The sequence below is a fragment of the Panthera tigris genome, chromosome X (assembly GCF_018350195.1).
Source record: "Panthera tigris isolate Pti1 chromosome X, P.tigris_Pti1_mat1.1, whole genome shotgun sequence".
NCBI lineage: Eukaryota > Metazoa > Chordata > Mammalia > Carnivora > Felidae > Panthera > Panthera tigris.
This window is the reverse complement of record NC_056677.1, coordinates 123,223,090-123,239,077: the sequence shown is the minus strand read 5'-3', so window position 1 is coordinate 123,239,077 and position 15,988 is coordinate 123,223,090. Positions and strand designations below refer to the sequence as shown.

General features: G+C 42.8%; 1 protein-coding gene across 1 annotated transcript; it reads right to left on the bottom strand.

Moving 5' to 3' along the window:
• Positions 1-11,032: 11,032 nt before the first annotated feature.
• On the bottom strand, positions 11,033-15,779 carry GPR50 (G protein-coupled receptor 50). The gene is made up of 2 exons (XM_007094824.2): positions 15,593-15,779; positions 11,033-12,723 (listed from the first exon to the last, which is right to left on the bottom strand). The coding sequence occupies exons 1-2, from the start codon at positions 15,777-15,779 to the stop codon at positions 11,033-11,035; spliced, it is 1,878 nt and encodes a 625-aa protein (XP_007094886.2).
• Positions 15,780-15,988: the final 209 nt, after the last annotated feature.

Here is a 15,988-nt window from a genome sequence, read left to right as displayed (position 1 = left end):
TTTCTCTCTCTCTCCTCTCTGTCTCTCTCTCTCTCTCAAAAAAAAAATAAAGGTAGAGAGATGGGTACAGAAACTCTTAATACTTTGAAGTAATCCATGTAAGAGATGATGGTGATTCAAACTAAGGATTAAGAACAAAATATGAATTAAATTGCTATTAAAGGGCAGAATATATTGGATTTATCAACCAAATGGATGTGGGTGAGGTAAGAGTCTTGGGTGAAACCTGGAATTTCAATATAGACAGTGAGGTAGATGGTAGTATCAGAGAAACTGTAGAGAATGCAAACATTTATTTTTGTTTTCAGTATAGTTGCCATAGTGTTATATTACTTTCAGGCGTGCAACAGAGAATTCAAACATTTACATTACATTCCAGGATTAAATATGACCCATGTAAGTTGTTGAATGTTGTGTTTGGCATATAGAAATTATGAAATAATTAGCTACTGTTATCTTAGGCTAACCTGGTTTCATTAATCCTAACAGAATTCACTATGAAGTATTATTCAGAATTGGTATTTGGCACTTTGAAGCTGATGTGGGTTCAAATTGTTCAACATTCCAGCTTTCTCACTCCAGACAAATTTCTTAACCTTTCTTGGCCTCAGTGTCCTCTTCTCAAAAATAAGAGTAACAGTATTAACCTGGCAGCATTTTTTTATGTTTTTTCATCTGTGTTATTACTTGTTTCACTACGAAGAAAACGTTAAATTAAGCCCAGATTTTTTAGCATTTGCTGATTTCTGTGGTATACATATTTTCATCATGGTCAATTTTGACGCACCATTGTGAATCATTGAACACGGGAAGAAGTGTCTTTCATCATTAAGTATGATGTTAGTTGTAGAATTTTCACAGATCCCCTTTTTAGGTTAAGTTTCCTTCTATTCCTCCTTTGTTGAGTATTACATACTTTAACTTTTACTAATGGTTGTTATTTAACAAATAACTTACAAAATTCCTGACAATGTAAAAATTGGCACTCTCCAGTAAGTCAGTTCTAGCACACTACTATAATTAACCCTTTTTCTCTTACTTTTTAAAGTAATGTATACTTTTTAAAAAATATATCTATTTAAATTAAAGTTAACATACAGTATAGCATTGGTTTCAGGAGTAGAACCCAGTGATTCATTACCTATATATAATACCCAGTGCTCATCCCAACAAACGCCCTCCTTAATGCCTATCACCCATTTAGCCCATCTCCCCCGCCCACCTCCCCTCCAACAACTTTCAGTTTGTTCTTTGTATTTTAAGAGTCTCTTATGATTTGCCCCCTGCTCTGTTTTTATCTTATTTTTCCTTCCCTTCCCCTTATGTTCATCTGCTGTGTTTCTTACATTCCATATATGAGTGAAATCATATATTTGTCTTTCTCTGATTTATTTCATTTAGCATAATACACTCTAGTCCCATCCATGTAGTTGCAAATGGCAAAATGTCATTCTTTTTGATAGCCAAGTAGTATTCCACTCTATATACATACTACATCTTCTTTATCCATTCGTCAGTCAATGGGCATTTGGGCTCCTTCCATAATTCAGCTACTTTGCACTGCTATAATAATTGGGGTGCATGTGCCCCTTCGAATCAACATTTTTGTACCCTTTAGATAAATACCTGGTAGTGCAACTGCTGTGTCATAGGGTAGTTCTATTTTTAACTTTTTGAGGAACCTCCACCCCGTCTTCCAGAGTAGCTGCATCAGTTTGTATTCCCACTAAACAGTGCAAAAGGGCTCCCCTTTCTCCACATCCTGGCCAATATATGCTGTTTCCTGAGTTGTTCATTTTAGCCACTGGTGTGAGGTGGTATCTCATGGTGGTTTTGATTTGTATTTCCCTAATGATGAGTGATGTTGAGCATCTTTCCATGTGTCTATTAGGCATCTGGATGTCTTCTTTGGAGAAGTGTTTATTCATGTCTTCCGCCCATTTATTCACTGAATTATTTGTTTTTTGGGTGTTTAGCTTGATAAGTTCTTTATAGATTTTGGATACTAACCCTTTATCCGATATGTCATTTGCAAACATCTTTTCCCACTCCATCAGTTGAACTTCACAGCATTTTTATGAGAATTAGAGATAAGAGAATTAGAGTGCCTTGACTGGTACCTATCATGTAGTAGGGGTTAGTAAATGGTGGCTTAAACAAAAGACCATATTGTCCATTTCAGGCCTTTAGATTAGGAGGGGGATTCTCCCTTGTTTATCTTGGTAATTCCCATAGACTCTAGTGGCCTAGAAGAGAGTCTTGTACATAACAGATACTCAATAAATATATATCAAATCTATTATAATTGTTTTTTGCTTGATCTTTCACTGTTTGTCCTACTAATCTGCCTAAGACTGTAACCCCTCATTTTAAAGGTATTCTTCCTAAGGTTATAACTCCTTCTTGCTTATTTTTTTTCATTTAATCCTCCCTTTTTTACTTACCAATGATGACTCATGATTCATAATTCTATACCTTTTTGGAAAACTTATTACCAACTCCCCCCCATCCCCCCTCCTAACTCCACACAGGAGTTTAATTCAATAGTAAAAACAGTCCCCATCTGGCTTGACTGTAATGAAAATTTCTCAGGTTATTGAATCTTTTCTGGAATTGTTGCTGGTCTCCAGAACTTCTGCAGTTAATTAATGAGATTCGCAAACAACGTGAATTTAATCACAGTGAATCATAGCCACTGAAAAAGGCATTTAATTTGACCTGAAATATTTGCACAAGAAAAATACCAAATCTCAAGAATGACTTGTGATTAGCAGCTCTATAAAAATAAAGAGCAATTCAAAGTTTTATAAAATTGAAGGACAATGGACCAAAAGCCCACTGGAAAAGTGAGGAAAATATAAAAACAGATAATTCATCCTGAAAAAGAATGTAAAAATGCTCCTTAAACATATGAAAAATATCCAAATACAGTACATATTAGAGAGATGCTGATAAACAGTATACTGAGATATGATTTTTTACCTCTCAGGCAAAAATGTAAAAAGTATAACAGAATCTATTGATGAGTCTGTGGGGAAACACACACACTCATACATTGCTGTTGAGAATGCAAACGAGTGGAACACTTGCAGAACTTTTCAACCCAGAAATTCCAATCTATTCTTGAAGATGAACCTCCAACAGTCCAAAAATACATATGCAAAAGGATGTTCATTGCAGCACAGTTTGTAATTACAAAGTATTGGAAACAACCTAAATGTCCATACGTAAGACAGTGCTTGAATAAATGATACGACATTGGCAAAATGGAGTCCTATAGAGCTGTGGGGAAAAAAAGGATGAAGAAGCTCTCTATGAACTGATGTGGAGTGATTTCCATGACATACTACCCAAGTGAAAAAAAAAATCACGGGTGCCTGGGTGGCTCAGTCGGTTAGGCATCCGACTTCAGCTCAGGTCATGATCTCACAGCTTGTGAGTTGGAGCCCCGCATTGGGCTCTGTGCTAGCAGCTTGGAGCCTGGAGCCTGCCTCAATTCTGTGTCTCCCTCTCTCTCTGCCCCTACCCTGCTTGTGCTCTCTGTCTCTCATAAATGAATAGATGTTAAAAAATTTTTTTTTAAATCAAAATGAGGGAGGGGACTTTCAGAATGGCAGTGTAAGGGTTTCCAAAAATGTGCTTCTCCATAAAAGCAAGACCACAAAAACTGTGAAAATCTACTTTTTCAGAACTCTGGAAATTAACCTAAGTCTTAAAACAATCCAAAGAGAGCTTATTCCACAAAAATGACCAAACCTTGGTAAGAACAGTGAGTTTGGTTGTGCTTTAACTTTCCCTAATTCCATTCCCCTCCCTTAGCTCCACCGTAGCTTTGAAAATCAATAGCTTCAACAACTCTAATAGTTGTGAAAAATGGAAGTCTAGCAGCCACAGGAGAGGACATAGCAGCTTTGGAGTCACCCAGAACTCTTTGTGTGGATTTTAATTGGTTGTGTCTTTCAAGGAGTTGGTCCATTTCACCTAGCTATCAAATTTATAGGCATAGAAGTGTTCATAGTATCACTTTATTAACCTGTTCATGCCCACGGGATCAGTAGTGATGACTGATCTTTCATTTCCAATATTAGCAATTTGTGTCTTCTATTTCGTGGTTAGCTTGGCTAGAGGTTGATCAATTTCATTGACCTTTTCAAAGAACCAGCTTTTAGTTTTATTGATTTTATCTATCAATTTTCAATGTCATTGATTTCTACTCTCATCTTTACTGTTTCTTTTTTTCTGTTTCTTTTAGGCTCATATTACTTTTCTATCTCTGGTTTCCCATATCCAGAAACATGAATTTTTATGCCAATGTTCATAGAGGTATTACTCACAATAGACAAAAGGTGAGGGGCGCTTGGGTGGCTCAGTCGGTTGAGGATCCCGGCTTCGGCTCAGGTCATGACCTCACGGTTTGTGAGTCCGGCCCCACGTCAGGCTCTGTGCAGACAGCTCAGGGCCTGGAGCCTGCCTCAGATTCTGTGTCTCCCTCTCTCTCTGCTCCTCCACTACTCATGCTCTCTCTCTCTCTCTCTCTGTCAAAAATTAATAAACATTAAAGAAATGTAATAAAAAAACAATAGGCAAATGGTAGAAACAATCCAAATTTTCATTGACAGATAAATAAACAATATGTGGTGTATACATACAAAAGAATATTATTCAGCATTACAAATAAACAAAGTTCTGATACATGCTACAACATGAACACACCTTGAAAACTATGGTAAATGAAGGACGTCAAACACCAAAGGCCGCATATTGTATAATTCCATTTATATGAAATGTCCAGAATGGATAAATTCATAGACACACAAAAAAGTAGATTAGTGGTTGTTGTGAGGCCTCAGGGAGGTAATAGGGACTGACTACAATGGTACAGAGTTTCTTTTCAAGTGATGAAAATATTCAAGAATCTGATTATGGTGATGGTGGCACACCTATGTGAATCCACTAAAAAAATACTGCATTGAATACTTTAAAATGATAGAATTTATTGAATACTTTAAAATGATGAATTATATCTCAATAAAAAATATATATGTATATATATGTACTATGTAAAACAATAAAATATGTGTCTTTTCATATACTTATTTTGGTTTTGTTAACAAAATTGCATATCATTTTATGATCTGCTTTTTCAGCATAATATGGATCGGAAGTATTCCACTTCATTAAATCTTTCTTTGAAAAAATTTTAAAAGAACTGCTGATACAGCCAACAACATGGATGCCTCTCAAAAGCATAAAGTTTACCAAAATTATCCAGATACAAAGTCGTACATATAGTATTACTCCTTTTAAAGAAATTTAAAAACGGACAAAACTGATTTGTGATAATAGAGGTTAGACTAGTGGTTAACTTTCGAGGAGGTATTGATTAAGTATGGGGCATGAACAAGCCTTTTGGGATAATAGAAGTGTTATATATATATATATATATATATATATATATATCTGGAAGATAGTGATATAAAAAAGTGCATATGAGTGAAAATGCATTTAACTATCCACTTAATAACTTAATATGTGTGCATATCATTGTATGTAATCTATAGTTTAATTAAAATTTAAAAACCACAGTGTGGCATTGGTGCAAGGCTAGACAAATAGACTGATGAAACGGACTAAATAGTCCAGAAAGAGATAGATATATAAATGATAGATAGATAACTTTTATTTTTATGTGATTAACTATCTTACAACAAAGTGTCCACTGCAGTTCATTGGACAAAGGTTGATCTTTTCACAAAATGGTAATAAAATGGAAATATGAACCATGACTATATTAAAAAAAATGAACCTGACCTATACTTCACACCAAACACAAAATATTAACTCAAGATGAAGCATAGACTTAAATGTTAAAGGCAAAACAATAATGTTTCTAAAAGAAAATCTAGGAGAATATTCATTATATTAATCAGAAATTTCTTAAACACAAAGCATAGTCATAAAAGAAAAAACTGATTAAATTGGACTTCATAATATTAAGGTCTTTTGCTTTTGAAAATGCAATTAAGAGAGAGAGAAAAGGCAAACCACAGACTGAGAGAAGGTATTCATGATATATGTGTATATATATATATATATATATATATCCAGACTACTATATACGTATATATATCCAGAATATATAAAGAACTTCTACTGCCAATAAGAGGACAGAAACCTCAAATTTAAAACAATCAAAATATTTGTTCAGACCCTTCTGTAAAGAAGATATCCAAATGGTCAATGATCATGTGAAAGATGGTCAACATTAATTGTTAAAGAAATACAAATTGAAAATACAACGAAATAGCACTAGACCTAGAATACCTAAGATTAAATGGCTGAAATTACTGAATGTTGGTGAGAATGCAGAACACCTCAAGCTTACATAGTACTGATGCCAATATAAATTAGGTCAACCACTTTTGCTTAACCGACTGAGCTACCCAGGTGCTCTAAGTCAACCACTTTGGAAAAATATTTGGCACTACCTGCTAAAACTAGACACACGTATACTCATGACTCGGCAATTCCAATCCTAGGTGTATTTCCAAGAGCAATGAATCCATATGTGTACCAATAAGGCATGTACAAGAATGTTCATAGCAACTTTCTTCATAACAGCCCCAAACCAAAAAATAGCCCAAATGTCCATCTATAGTAGAATGGACTGAAAAAAAAATTGTTATATTTAATATAATGGAATTACACACAGCAATAAAAAAGAATGTACTACTTCTACCCAAAGGAATGTATAAATATCACAGACAAAATGACAAGTGAAAGAACACAGATACAAAGAGTACCTTCTAGGAGCACCTGGTTGACTCAGTAGAGCATGTAATTCTTGATCTCACACTTGTAAGTTCAAGCCCCACACTGGGCATGGAGCCTACTTAAAAACAAACAAACAAACAAACAAAACAAAACAAAAAGAGTACATTCTATATGCTTCCATTTAAATGAAGTTGAAGATGCAGCAAAATTAATCTAGTACCTTCTAAGTGCTGGAAATGTTTTCTGTCTTGATTTCTATAGTGGCTACACAGGTGTAAACACACGTAAAGATTGATTGAGCTCTACGCTGAAGATTTGTGCACTTGACTGTATGTAAAATATCTCAATATAAAATAAAACTGAGATGTACAACAATGTTTATAGAAGCATTTTTCATAGTAACCCCAAATTGGAAACAACCCAAAAGTCCATCAACAGTCTATCAACAGAATCAACAAATTGTGGTATATTCATCCTGTAGAGTACTACATTAAAATGAAAAAAAAAAACCCTGATACATACAAAGACATGAGTGAATCTCAAAGACATAATATTGAGCAAAAGAAGCGACGCTAATATACCATTTATCAATTCTATTCCTAGATGCATATTCCAAAGAATTGAAAGCAGTAAATCAAATACTTGGAAATCAATGTTCATAGCAGCAGTATTCATGACAGCCAAAAAATGGAAACAATCCACCAATGGATGAATGGACTAACGAGATGTGATTTATCCATACCACAGAATATTATTCAGCCATAAAAAGAATACAGTACTGACACCTGCCGCAACATGAATGAACCTCAAAGACATTATGCCCAGTGAAAGAAGCCAGTCAAAAAGGGACAAATATTGTGTGATTTCACTTACATGAGGTTCCTAGAATAGGCAAATTCGTAGAGATAGAGAGTACAATAGAGGCTACCCGGGGCTGGGCAGGGGAGAATGAAGAGTTATTATTTAATGGCTACAGAGTTTGGGAAGAAATTGCTGGAAATGAGTAGTGGTGATGGTTGCACAATGCCGTGAATGCACTTAATGCCCCTGAATTGCAAACTTAAAATTGTTAAGTGGTAAATTTTATGTTATGTATATTTTATCACAATTTGAAAAAAAGAAATTGGTTATAATAGAATACATACTGTATACTTCTACTTCTATGAAGTTCTAGAACAGACAAAATTAATGCATGGAAAGAGAGGTCAGGATAGTGATTGCTTTTGGATGAAGTATTGACTAGAAGAAGGCAAAAGGGAGCCTTCCAAAAGAGAATCTACACCTTGCTCAGAGTGGTAGTTACATGGATGCATACAAACATAAAAATTTGTCAAGCTGTCACTTTTAGGTACAAAAAATTTGCCAAGCTGTCACTTTACAGCATATACATTATATTTCCATTTAAAAGGGGGAAAAAAGAGTAGAAGCTGGGGAAACTGTCACTTAAAAGTTGCTTGCATTTTTTAATCCCTTGACTATGGAGACTTATGCTCACTTGAAAGCAGAGTCTCTCTTTGGGGAAATTAGCAAAACTGGCCTTTCTGATCTCACTGGTGTAAAACTAGAAACCCAGCATTGTCCTGAGGAGAGCTACAAAGCACCTTAAAACTGACCACAGAGATTCAGGGTCCTGTCTTGGTCACGCATAGTGGGTGCAATAAATCAGAGATGTGTTTATGAGGCTTCTTGACTTTGGGGAGCGGAGAGGAACAATACAAAGGAAGGAGGGGCTGAGAGAAATGTCTCTTGGCTATGTGCTTGAACTGCAGCTTGGTGGGGGGGAGGGTTGTGAGGGAGGCAGACAGGGGATCAGAATGGCTAAAGTGACACTTTGTGAGACTATGGGCACAAGCTGTGTTGCTTCAAGCACTTGAGAGCAGAGTGTGGAACAAAGTTGGTAAAAGTATGGATATATGTTCTCTCCCCTGCCATCTTCTCTCAGAAGCCCACATGCCTTGAGCCCCAGGAGAATAGTAGTTCAAAGCGTTGGCACCCAGCACCCTTGGTCTGAACACTACTGTAATCTCACCAAAGCAAAGCTCCTTGGGTGGTGGCAGAGAGGGAGACAATGGAACACATGGCAGGGGGTACTGGCTGTAGACCAGTTTGTGAGTACATGAGGAAATATCCTTTTTGTGTGTTCCGGAATATTTGGCAGAAATTTTGCACAGGGAATCAGCCTAAAGTCCAGCAGTCATCCTGGTAGGGCTCAAACCTCTGTAAATTGGGCGTGAAAAGTTAAGATTACCTCAGTTTATACTCACAGTCTGAACCTGGACAGAGCAACTACATGTGTATATCTCTGTGTCTATGTATATGTGCATGTTTAAGTGTACATATTTTCTTAACAAAACTGATATCCTACTGTATATCATTTTGAATCCATTTTTATTTTTACAGAGCACTTTATTTTGGGCATTTCTTTGTCATTAGATATTCTCTTGGGACTGTGTTCCCGAGGTCAGGGAGCCTTGCCCAGTGGCTGGGGTCTTGCCACCTATCTTCCAGCTGGAAAGGAAAACATCTGCTTTCCTGCCTTCCACTTCTGTGCCTCCCCCCAACTGGCTCATGAGCTCTGTTACTTGGTCCCAGCAGCCTCTAACAGTTGTGACATTATTGGGGTCACACTTCATGCCTTCCATGGGGGTAAAAAAGAGATCTGTTTTCAGAAGCCATGACAGGCAAGGTCCAGAAGTCTAAGAGTAGACAGGTCAGGTCATCCATCGTCACCACATGCCAAAACCAGGGAGCCCTTCTCTACCCCCACCCCACCCCACCCCAAGTCTGCCAGCTTGCTGAGTCAAGAAACTGAGCTTTCTATAGCAAGCTCATAGAAAGGATGGAACCTACGCCCAAGTCTTCTGATTCCCCAAGGTCAGTGCTTTTCCACCCGCCTCTTAACCCTCCTCACAAGAAAGTCGGGAGGAGGAAGTGAATTTACCCACAAATCACACAGCAAAGCCACAAAAACACTTTTATTTAATTGCTACCACAAATACAGAATCAAATTAAGGCAGTATAATACATTTCTCCTTATCCTTACAAGCTTTTATACAGTAATCTTTGCTTTCTGTGTCAGTTTGAATCAATAGTAGAAACGTTTATTAAACAACTTTTTCTTGAATTCTAGAGAAAAATCATTCCCTGGGCTATCAGGTGTGCTAATACAAGACATGTACAACTTAACATTGTCGATCACAGAAACGTCAGCCAAAGGCTGAGAGGCTGAGGGACAAGGCAGGAGACAAAGGCTCTGGCGACCAGCTATTACCTTGAGTTCCCTTCTGGATGAAAAAGAAAAATGTAAAAACTGATTATGCAAATACATCAGGCAGTCTAAAAAAAAAATCTGAGGTAAAGAGTAGTTGTCAATTAGAATATTAAATACATGACTGTAATTGGTTCTAGCAACCATAAATTTGGATTTCAGGAGAAGTAACTAGTTTATGAATGGATTTGTTTCTCTGGAACTAAATGAAAGAAAATTCTGGAAGATGTTTAAAAAGGTTAAGTGACTGCAAACAAGGTGACTATAAAAATCAGCACCAATGTTTGAATTTTCATAAAATAGAAATAATTTGGTTTGGCCACATCTTTCCTTTTGCCATTTGAACTCATAGGCATAAAAATTTATTTTATTAAGAGCTTATCAAATTGTGTTCAGATATGGGTCATACCTTGTTGCTGAAACTCAGAAAAGAAACTGTTTCAAGTACTTGCACTTTATCGAAACTGCCTTTCTGACTGCCATTTTAAAAAGTACAATATAGAGTTACACACTTAAAACCATAAAGCTTTGTGGTCACATTTACTTACAGAAGCACTCCTCCCCTTCCCCCCCACCCCCCACTGGTGGGGGAATGAGAGAATAAAGCAGGAACTGAGAGGAGGAAATGAAGAGAGGGGAGAAAAGGGGATACGAGGGTGAGAAAAAAATCAACTCTAAAATTTTAAGGATCACTCTTGGCTCAAGGTCAACTATAGAACGAAAGGGAGGCTCAGAAGAACAGATGTGAAACTTGGGGGAAATTTTGTCTCTAAAATAGCAAGCGCGCACATGCGCGTGCACACACACACACTTTTTCAAAGTATGTTATGTAAAGGAGTATGCCTACAAGGTGGATGTAGATACACCACGTCTGTGAGTGCATGTCTATGTGTGTCTGTGTGTAGGTGCAGTAAGTTATCTCACTTTGAATTACATATTCTAAACAAACTTGAAAGTGGACTGCTTCCTGGCCACCCTTAAGAGCATTATTCACACAGCCATTTCATCAGAATCAGCTTCAACATCAATGATCACAATCTTATGATAATCACTGGTGGTAGTGGTGATCACAGTGGGGTCAGGACCGTGGGAGGCAGTGGCAAGTTCCAGTGGGCTGGCAGCAGGCTCAGGGGACTCACTGTCAGGGCTGTAGACAGGCTCAAGGAGATCAGTGATGTCACACTCAAAGTGGCCGGCGGCAATGGTCTCAGGGTGACAGGACACAGTGAGCTCAGGGTGGCTAGCAGCGGCAGGCCCCGGGTGGCCAGCAATTGCTGGCTCAGGGTGGCTGGTGGCAGCAGGCTCAGGATTATCAGCAACAGTGGGCTCAGGGTGGGTGGTGGCAGGCTTGATGTAGCCAGTCGTGGTTTTAGGATAGTTGGTAGCAGGGCTGAAGGCAGACTTGGAGTGGCTGCCAGCAGCAATGTGGTGGCCAGTGACAGGCTTAGGGTGATTGGAGGCAGGCTTGAAATGGACAGAGTCAGCCTTGAAATGGACAGAGGCAGGTTTGAAATGCACAGAGTCAGCCTTGAAATGGACAGAGGCAGGCTTAGGATATACAGTGGCAGACTTGGGGTGACCAGACGCAGATTTGGAGTGGCCAGAAGCAGTCTTGGAGTGGCTAAAGACAGACTTATGGTGGCCAGAGGCAGATTTGCGGTAGGCAGAGGCAGCCCGGGGGGGGCCAGAAGCTGGTTTGGGGTGGCCAGAGGCAGGCTCAGGTTGGCCAGCTGCAGCATCACCAGGTAGTGGAACATTCCGGACATTCATTGGCATTTCCTCCACAGCAGGACAGGCATGGGCACGATCTTGTTCATGGGCTTGGTCACGGGCTTGGTCACGAGCCCGGGCGCGGGCACGGGCCAGGGCCTGGGCCTCCCGAGTCTCACGAACATCAGTGATGAGGCCAGAGAGGAACAGGATAGGGTGCCGCATAGCATGGAAAATGGTCCAGTATTCTCTTCGGAAATTCTCATTGAGGAGCCCGTAGATCACAGCGTTGAGGCAGCTATTGAAGTAGGCTATGAAGTAGGCTGCAAGATAAAGCCAGTTGGGGATCTTGCCTGCCATTTCCTTCGGACTGACAGCCACCAAGACAGTGAGCACGTTGATAGGACACCAGCACACTGCAAAGAGGAGGAAGATCACAAACATGGTTAGAAAATTGCGAACCTCAGCAAGCTGGTTATCGGGATTCTGCCCAGCCGGGTCACGGGCTGCTAGCACTTTGGTCCAGATCCTCACGTAGCAGAAACCCACTATGAGCAGAGGGAGGACAAAGTGGATGCAGACGATGGTCACAGCAAAGACAGGGTTGTTGAGATAGTTGAAGATGCAGGTGTAGGTGCGAGGATCATACTCTATGGTGCCAATGTACATGTTGGGCAGGACTGCCAGGACGGTCATGACCCAGGTGATGACCAGGTAAATGCAGGTATTGCGCACGCTGAAGATCCGCTCGTATTGGAGGCTGTGGCAGATGTAGCAGTAACGATTGATGGCAATTGCCATGATGTTGAAGATAGAGCCGACCACACTCAGCCCTGTGATGAATCCAACCATCTGACACTGGAACTGGCTCAGGTCCCAGCCCCCAATGGCCATGGCATGCAGCATCAGAGGATAGGGGTAGATGGCCACCAGCATATCGGCCACGGAGAGGCTAACGACGAAGATGTTGCCTGAAAAACATATCAGGGGGAAGGAAGAGGGGGAAAAGCAGGGGAAAATAAATGGTTAAGTATGGAAGTGTATAAGTTTAAACTGGAGGGAAAGGCCGGCTGAAGAGGTGACAATTTAGAATTCTAGAATTCTTTTTAAAAAACACTCCTGTCACTTTGTGTTTATTTGGAGGCATGCCCCAGATTATTGTGATGTACAACCGAGTTTGGGAGACCTGTCCTTTGAGCGCCTTTTTCCTTTCAAACAATATCATCACTGCTTCAGGGAGAAAAAAAAAAAACGAACTTATGTCAGAAAGCAGTAAGCACAGAAGCCCTTTGTGGAACCTTTCATACACACGGACATGCTGCCACCTTTTTAGACAAAAACAGAATGCAAACTTTTTCCTTAAATGGGGATAGGGAGGGAAGTGAGAAGGGCGTAGAGGCCAGGTAGAAGCTGTGGGTAGAAAGTAGGCTGGAGGTGTGGGGGGAAGGGAAGAGGCTGGAGGAGTATCAGGAAGCCTCACCACCACCACCACCACCACCACCCCCCGCCGAAAAAATGAGTGAGCCCTCTGCTTTTTCTAGTCTAGCATTGTTTTTAAAACGCAAACCTGTCTAAGAGAACAGTCTGAGAAACGGCATTAAAGGCCGTCGTCTCCTTAAGAAAACGAGATCAGACAATAATTAATGACTAAGCCCGGTAAATACTTACCATTTCCAAGGTAGCCTAAGAGTGAAAACTGAGGGGAGGGAGGGAGACCCTGTAAAATTTAGTCTGAGACCAAAAACTGTGAGTAGGGAGAAAAACAATCAGGAAAATCCCGGCAAGGATTAGCCGAACTGCCTGCTTCCTTGGGGTCCAGCGCAGAGCCGTGAACCCGCTTGTTCAACGCCCTGTGTAAAGAGTTCCCGCCCCTGCTCTGAACTTCACTAGAGCTTTGCAGCTAAACAGGCAAGCGAAGAGGGGGAGTCAGCCCCCAGTCCTGTTTTGTCGGGCACCGATAGGAACGTTTTTGTAAAACCTGTCCAAAAAAAAAAGGACGAAGAAGCCAAATGCAGGCGCTGAGCTGTCTCCCTCCCCCCCTCCTCTCTCTCTGAAACACCTCAATGCTAATTAGCATTGGTTTGGCAAAATACTGCACTTCATCTGGGACTAGGAGAAAATGAGCACTTTTTAAAAGGGCAAAAGAACGTTTCCTTCTGCCCTCCTGCCAGCGCTGAACGCCGGTCTCAGCGCTTTCCACCCAGAGGTTCTTTCTAGGGTTTTCCCTCAAAGAAATGAATTGGGGAAAGTGGAAAAGGCAGAGGAAAAAGCCTTAAAAACAAAAACACAATAAGAACCTTTATTTGAATTATAGAAAGAAAGAAGAAGGAAAAAGAAAGGGCAGAAGAAGAAAAGTAAGAAAAAAAATGGGCTTCGCAGGTGGTCCCTGGGGGCTCTCTGGTTCCTTGGGACCGCACTACTGGGGCGAGGGTGAGGTCCAAGCGTGCAGCCTCGCGTCTCCAGCGGACCAAAGTGAAATCAGACATAAGCACCAGAGCGTAAAAGAAAACTTTTAATGACTGTGTGTCCGTCAGTGCATTTTGAAACTCATCCCCTCAAAGTAATCCTCCAAAAACGGGCTGCTTCCTCTTCCTCGCGCCCCGCCCTCCGGGTCCTATGGGTACGCGACTCTCTCATCCCGCCCTCTCTCCCCGTTCAGCCGCCTGGCCCCCCACAGGCAGAGATCCCGACAGCAGAGACCCCGGGCGCCGCCCCCTCCCTCCTGGGACCCGCGCGAGGCGTCCGGGCCCCTTTGCCCCTCCCCTCCCGTCCTCCGCCCTCCACCGCCCAACCTGCAAAAGGGGGCTCACCGCTTGGCGGAGTCCGCCGCCCCCGCCCCCCGCAAAGGTGGCCGCGCCCTGCAGCCTCCCGCGCCGCCCGCAGCCGGCCCCTCTCCTGGGCACCAGCTCCCGGCTCGCCGCCAAACCCCATCCCGGCTCCCGGCGCTTCGCAGTTTCCCTGCGCCTCTGGCCGCCCCCTCCGAGCTCTCCCGCGGCCCTCCCGCCATCCTCGCCCTGTTCTCCCTTCTACGCCCCCCACCCGAGACGCCCAGCTCCGGGACCTCTCCGCCAGCCCTCCCTGAGACCTCCCAGCACCTCGCTTACGGACTTCGCGATCTCCGCTGCCGCTGCCGTCGCTGCCACCGCCAGCTGCGCCCAGACCTCCGCTCTGCTCTCTCCACCCTGCGCCCTGGGACTGGCGGACGGAGCTCGGCTCCGGCGGACTCAGACCACCCTGCTCCACACTCAGACGCGAGGGTCTGCGCTCCGCTGCCCGGGAGCCGCCTGGGTGCCGCCCTGGAGCCCCAGAGCCGCGGCAGCTGGGGCTCGGCCGGCCCGGGGCGCCGCCTCTGCGCTGCGCTCCTGTAAGCGCCGCCACAGCCGCCGCGGCCGCCGCAAACTTAACTTTCCCGGAGCGGGTCGCAACCTTGCGGCTCCCTCCGCAGCAATTCGGCCCGCGCTGTCTCCGCGCCACCACCTCGGTGGCCTCTGGCTCGGCATGCTGTCCCCAGACGGTGGCCGCACTCTCTGCTGGGGTGCCGGCTCCCTCTGCATCACGTCTCCGACGGGGCAGGGCTGAGGGGTCTGCCGCGCACCGCGGGACCCGGGCTTTGCACTTGGACGCCAAAAGCTTATTTCCCCCAGCTCCCTCAGCCTTCAGAAGGTCTCAATTTATGGGGCCCCGGCAGAACATCACCACCCAGTTTCTCAGGGAAATTGAGGGTAGGGACGTTCAATGTGAGGGCACTGTCCGAGCGGTCCCTATTTTAGGCGCCCGAACCAATGACCTAGGGTTTGCAAGTAGCTGCACGCCAGGTAGGAAGAAGTAAGGGTGGCTTACCAGAATTTCGAAGCTTCTTATTCTTCGTCACAGCTAAGATGACCATGGAATTGCCGATCAGGTCTACGACGATGGTGATAACCATTGCGCAGAACATAAAGATGATTAGAGCCGGTGGGTAGTCTGGCTGTGGCAGCTTACAGCCGATGCAGCCGTACGGGGTGGGGACTGCCACGGTAGGCCCCATATTGCTGCCGGAGACAGTTCGGCTCTCCCAGCCAGTCAGGACAGCGAACACCCGCTCTGTCACCAGGAGCTTCCAGAAAGCTGCCTCCGCTCCGATGATCAGAGAGCGAATGACAGCAACCCGCCCCTCTCCGATGAGCTTTTAAAGCCTCAAGAGGTGGCTAGCCCCACCCCAAATCCCTCCTCCCGACCAATCAGAGCTCCTCAAAC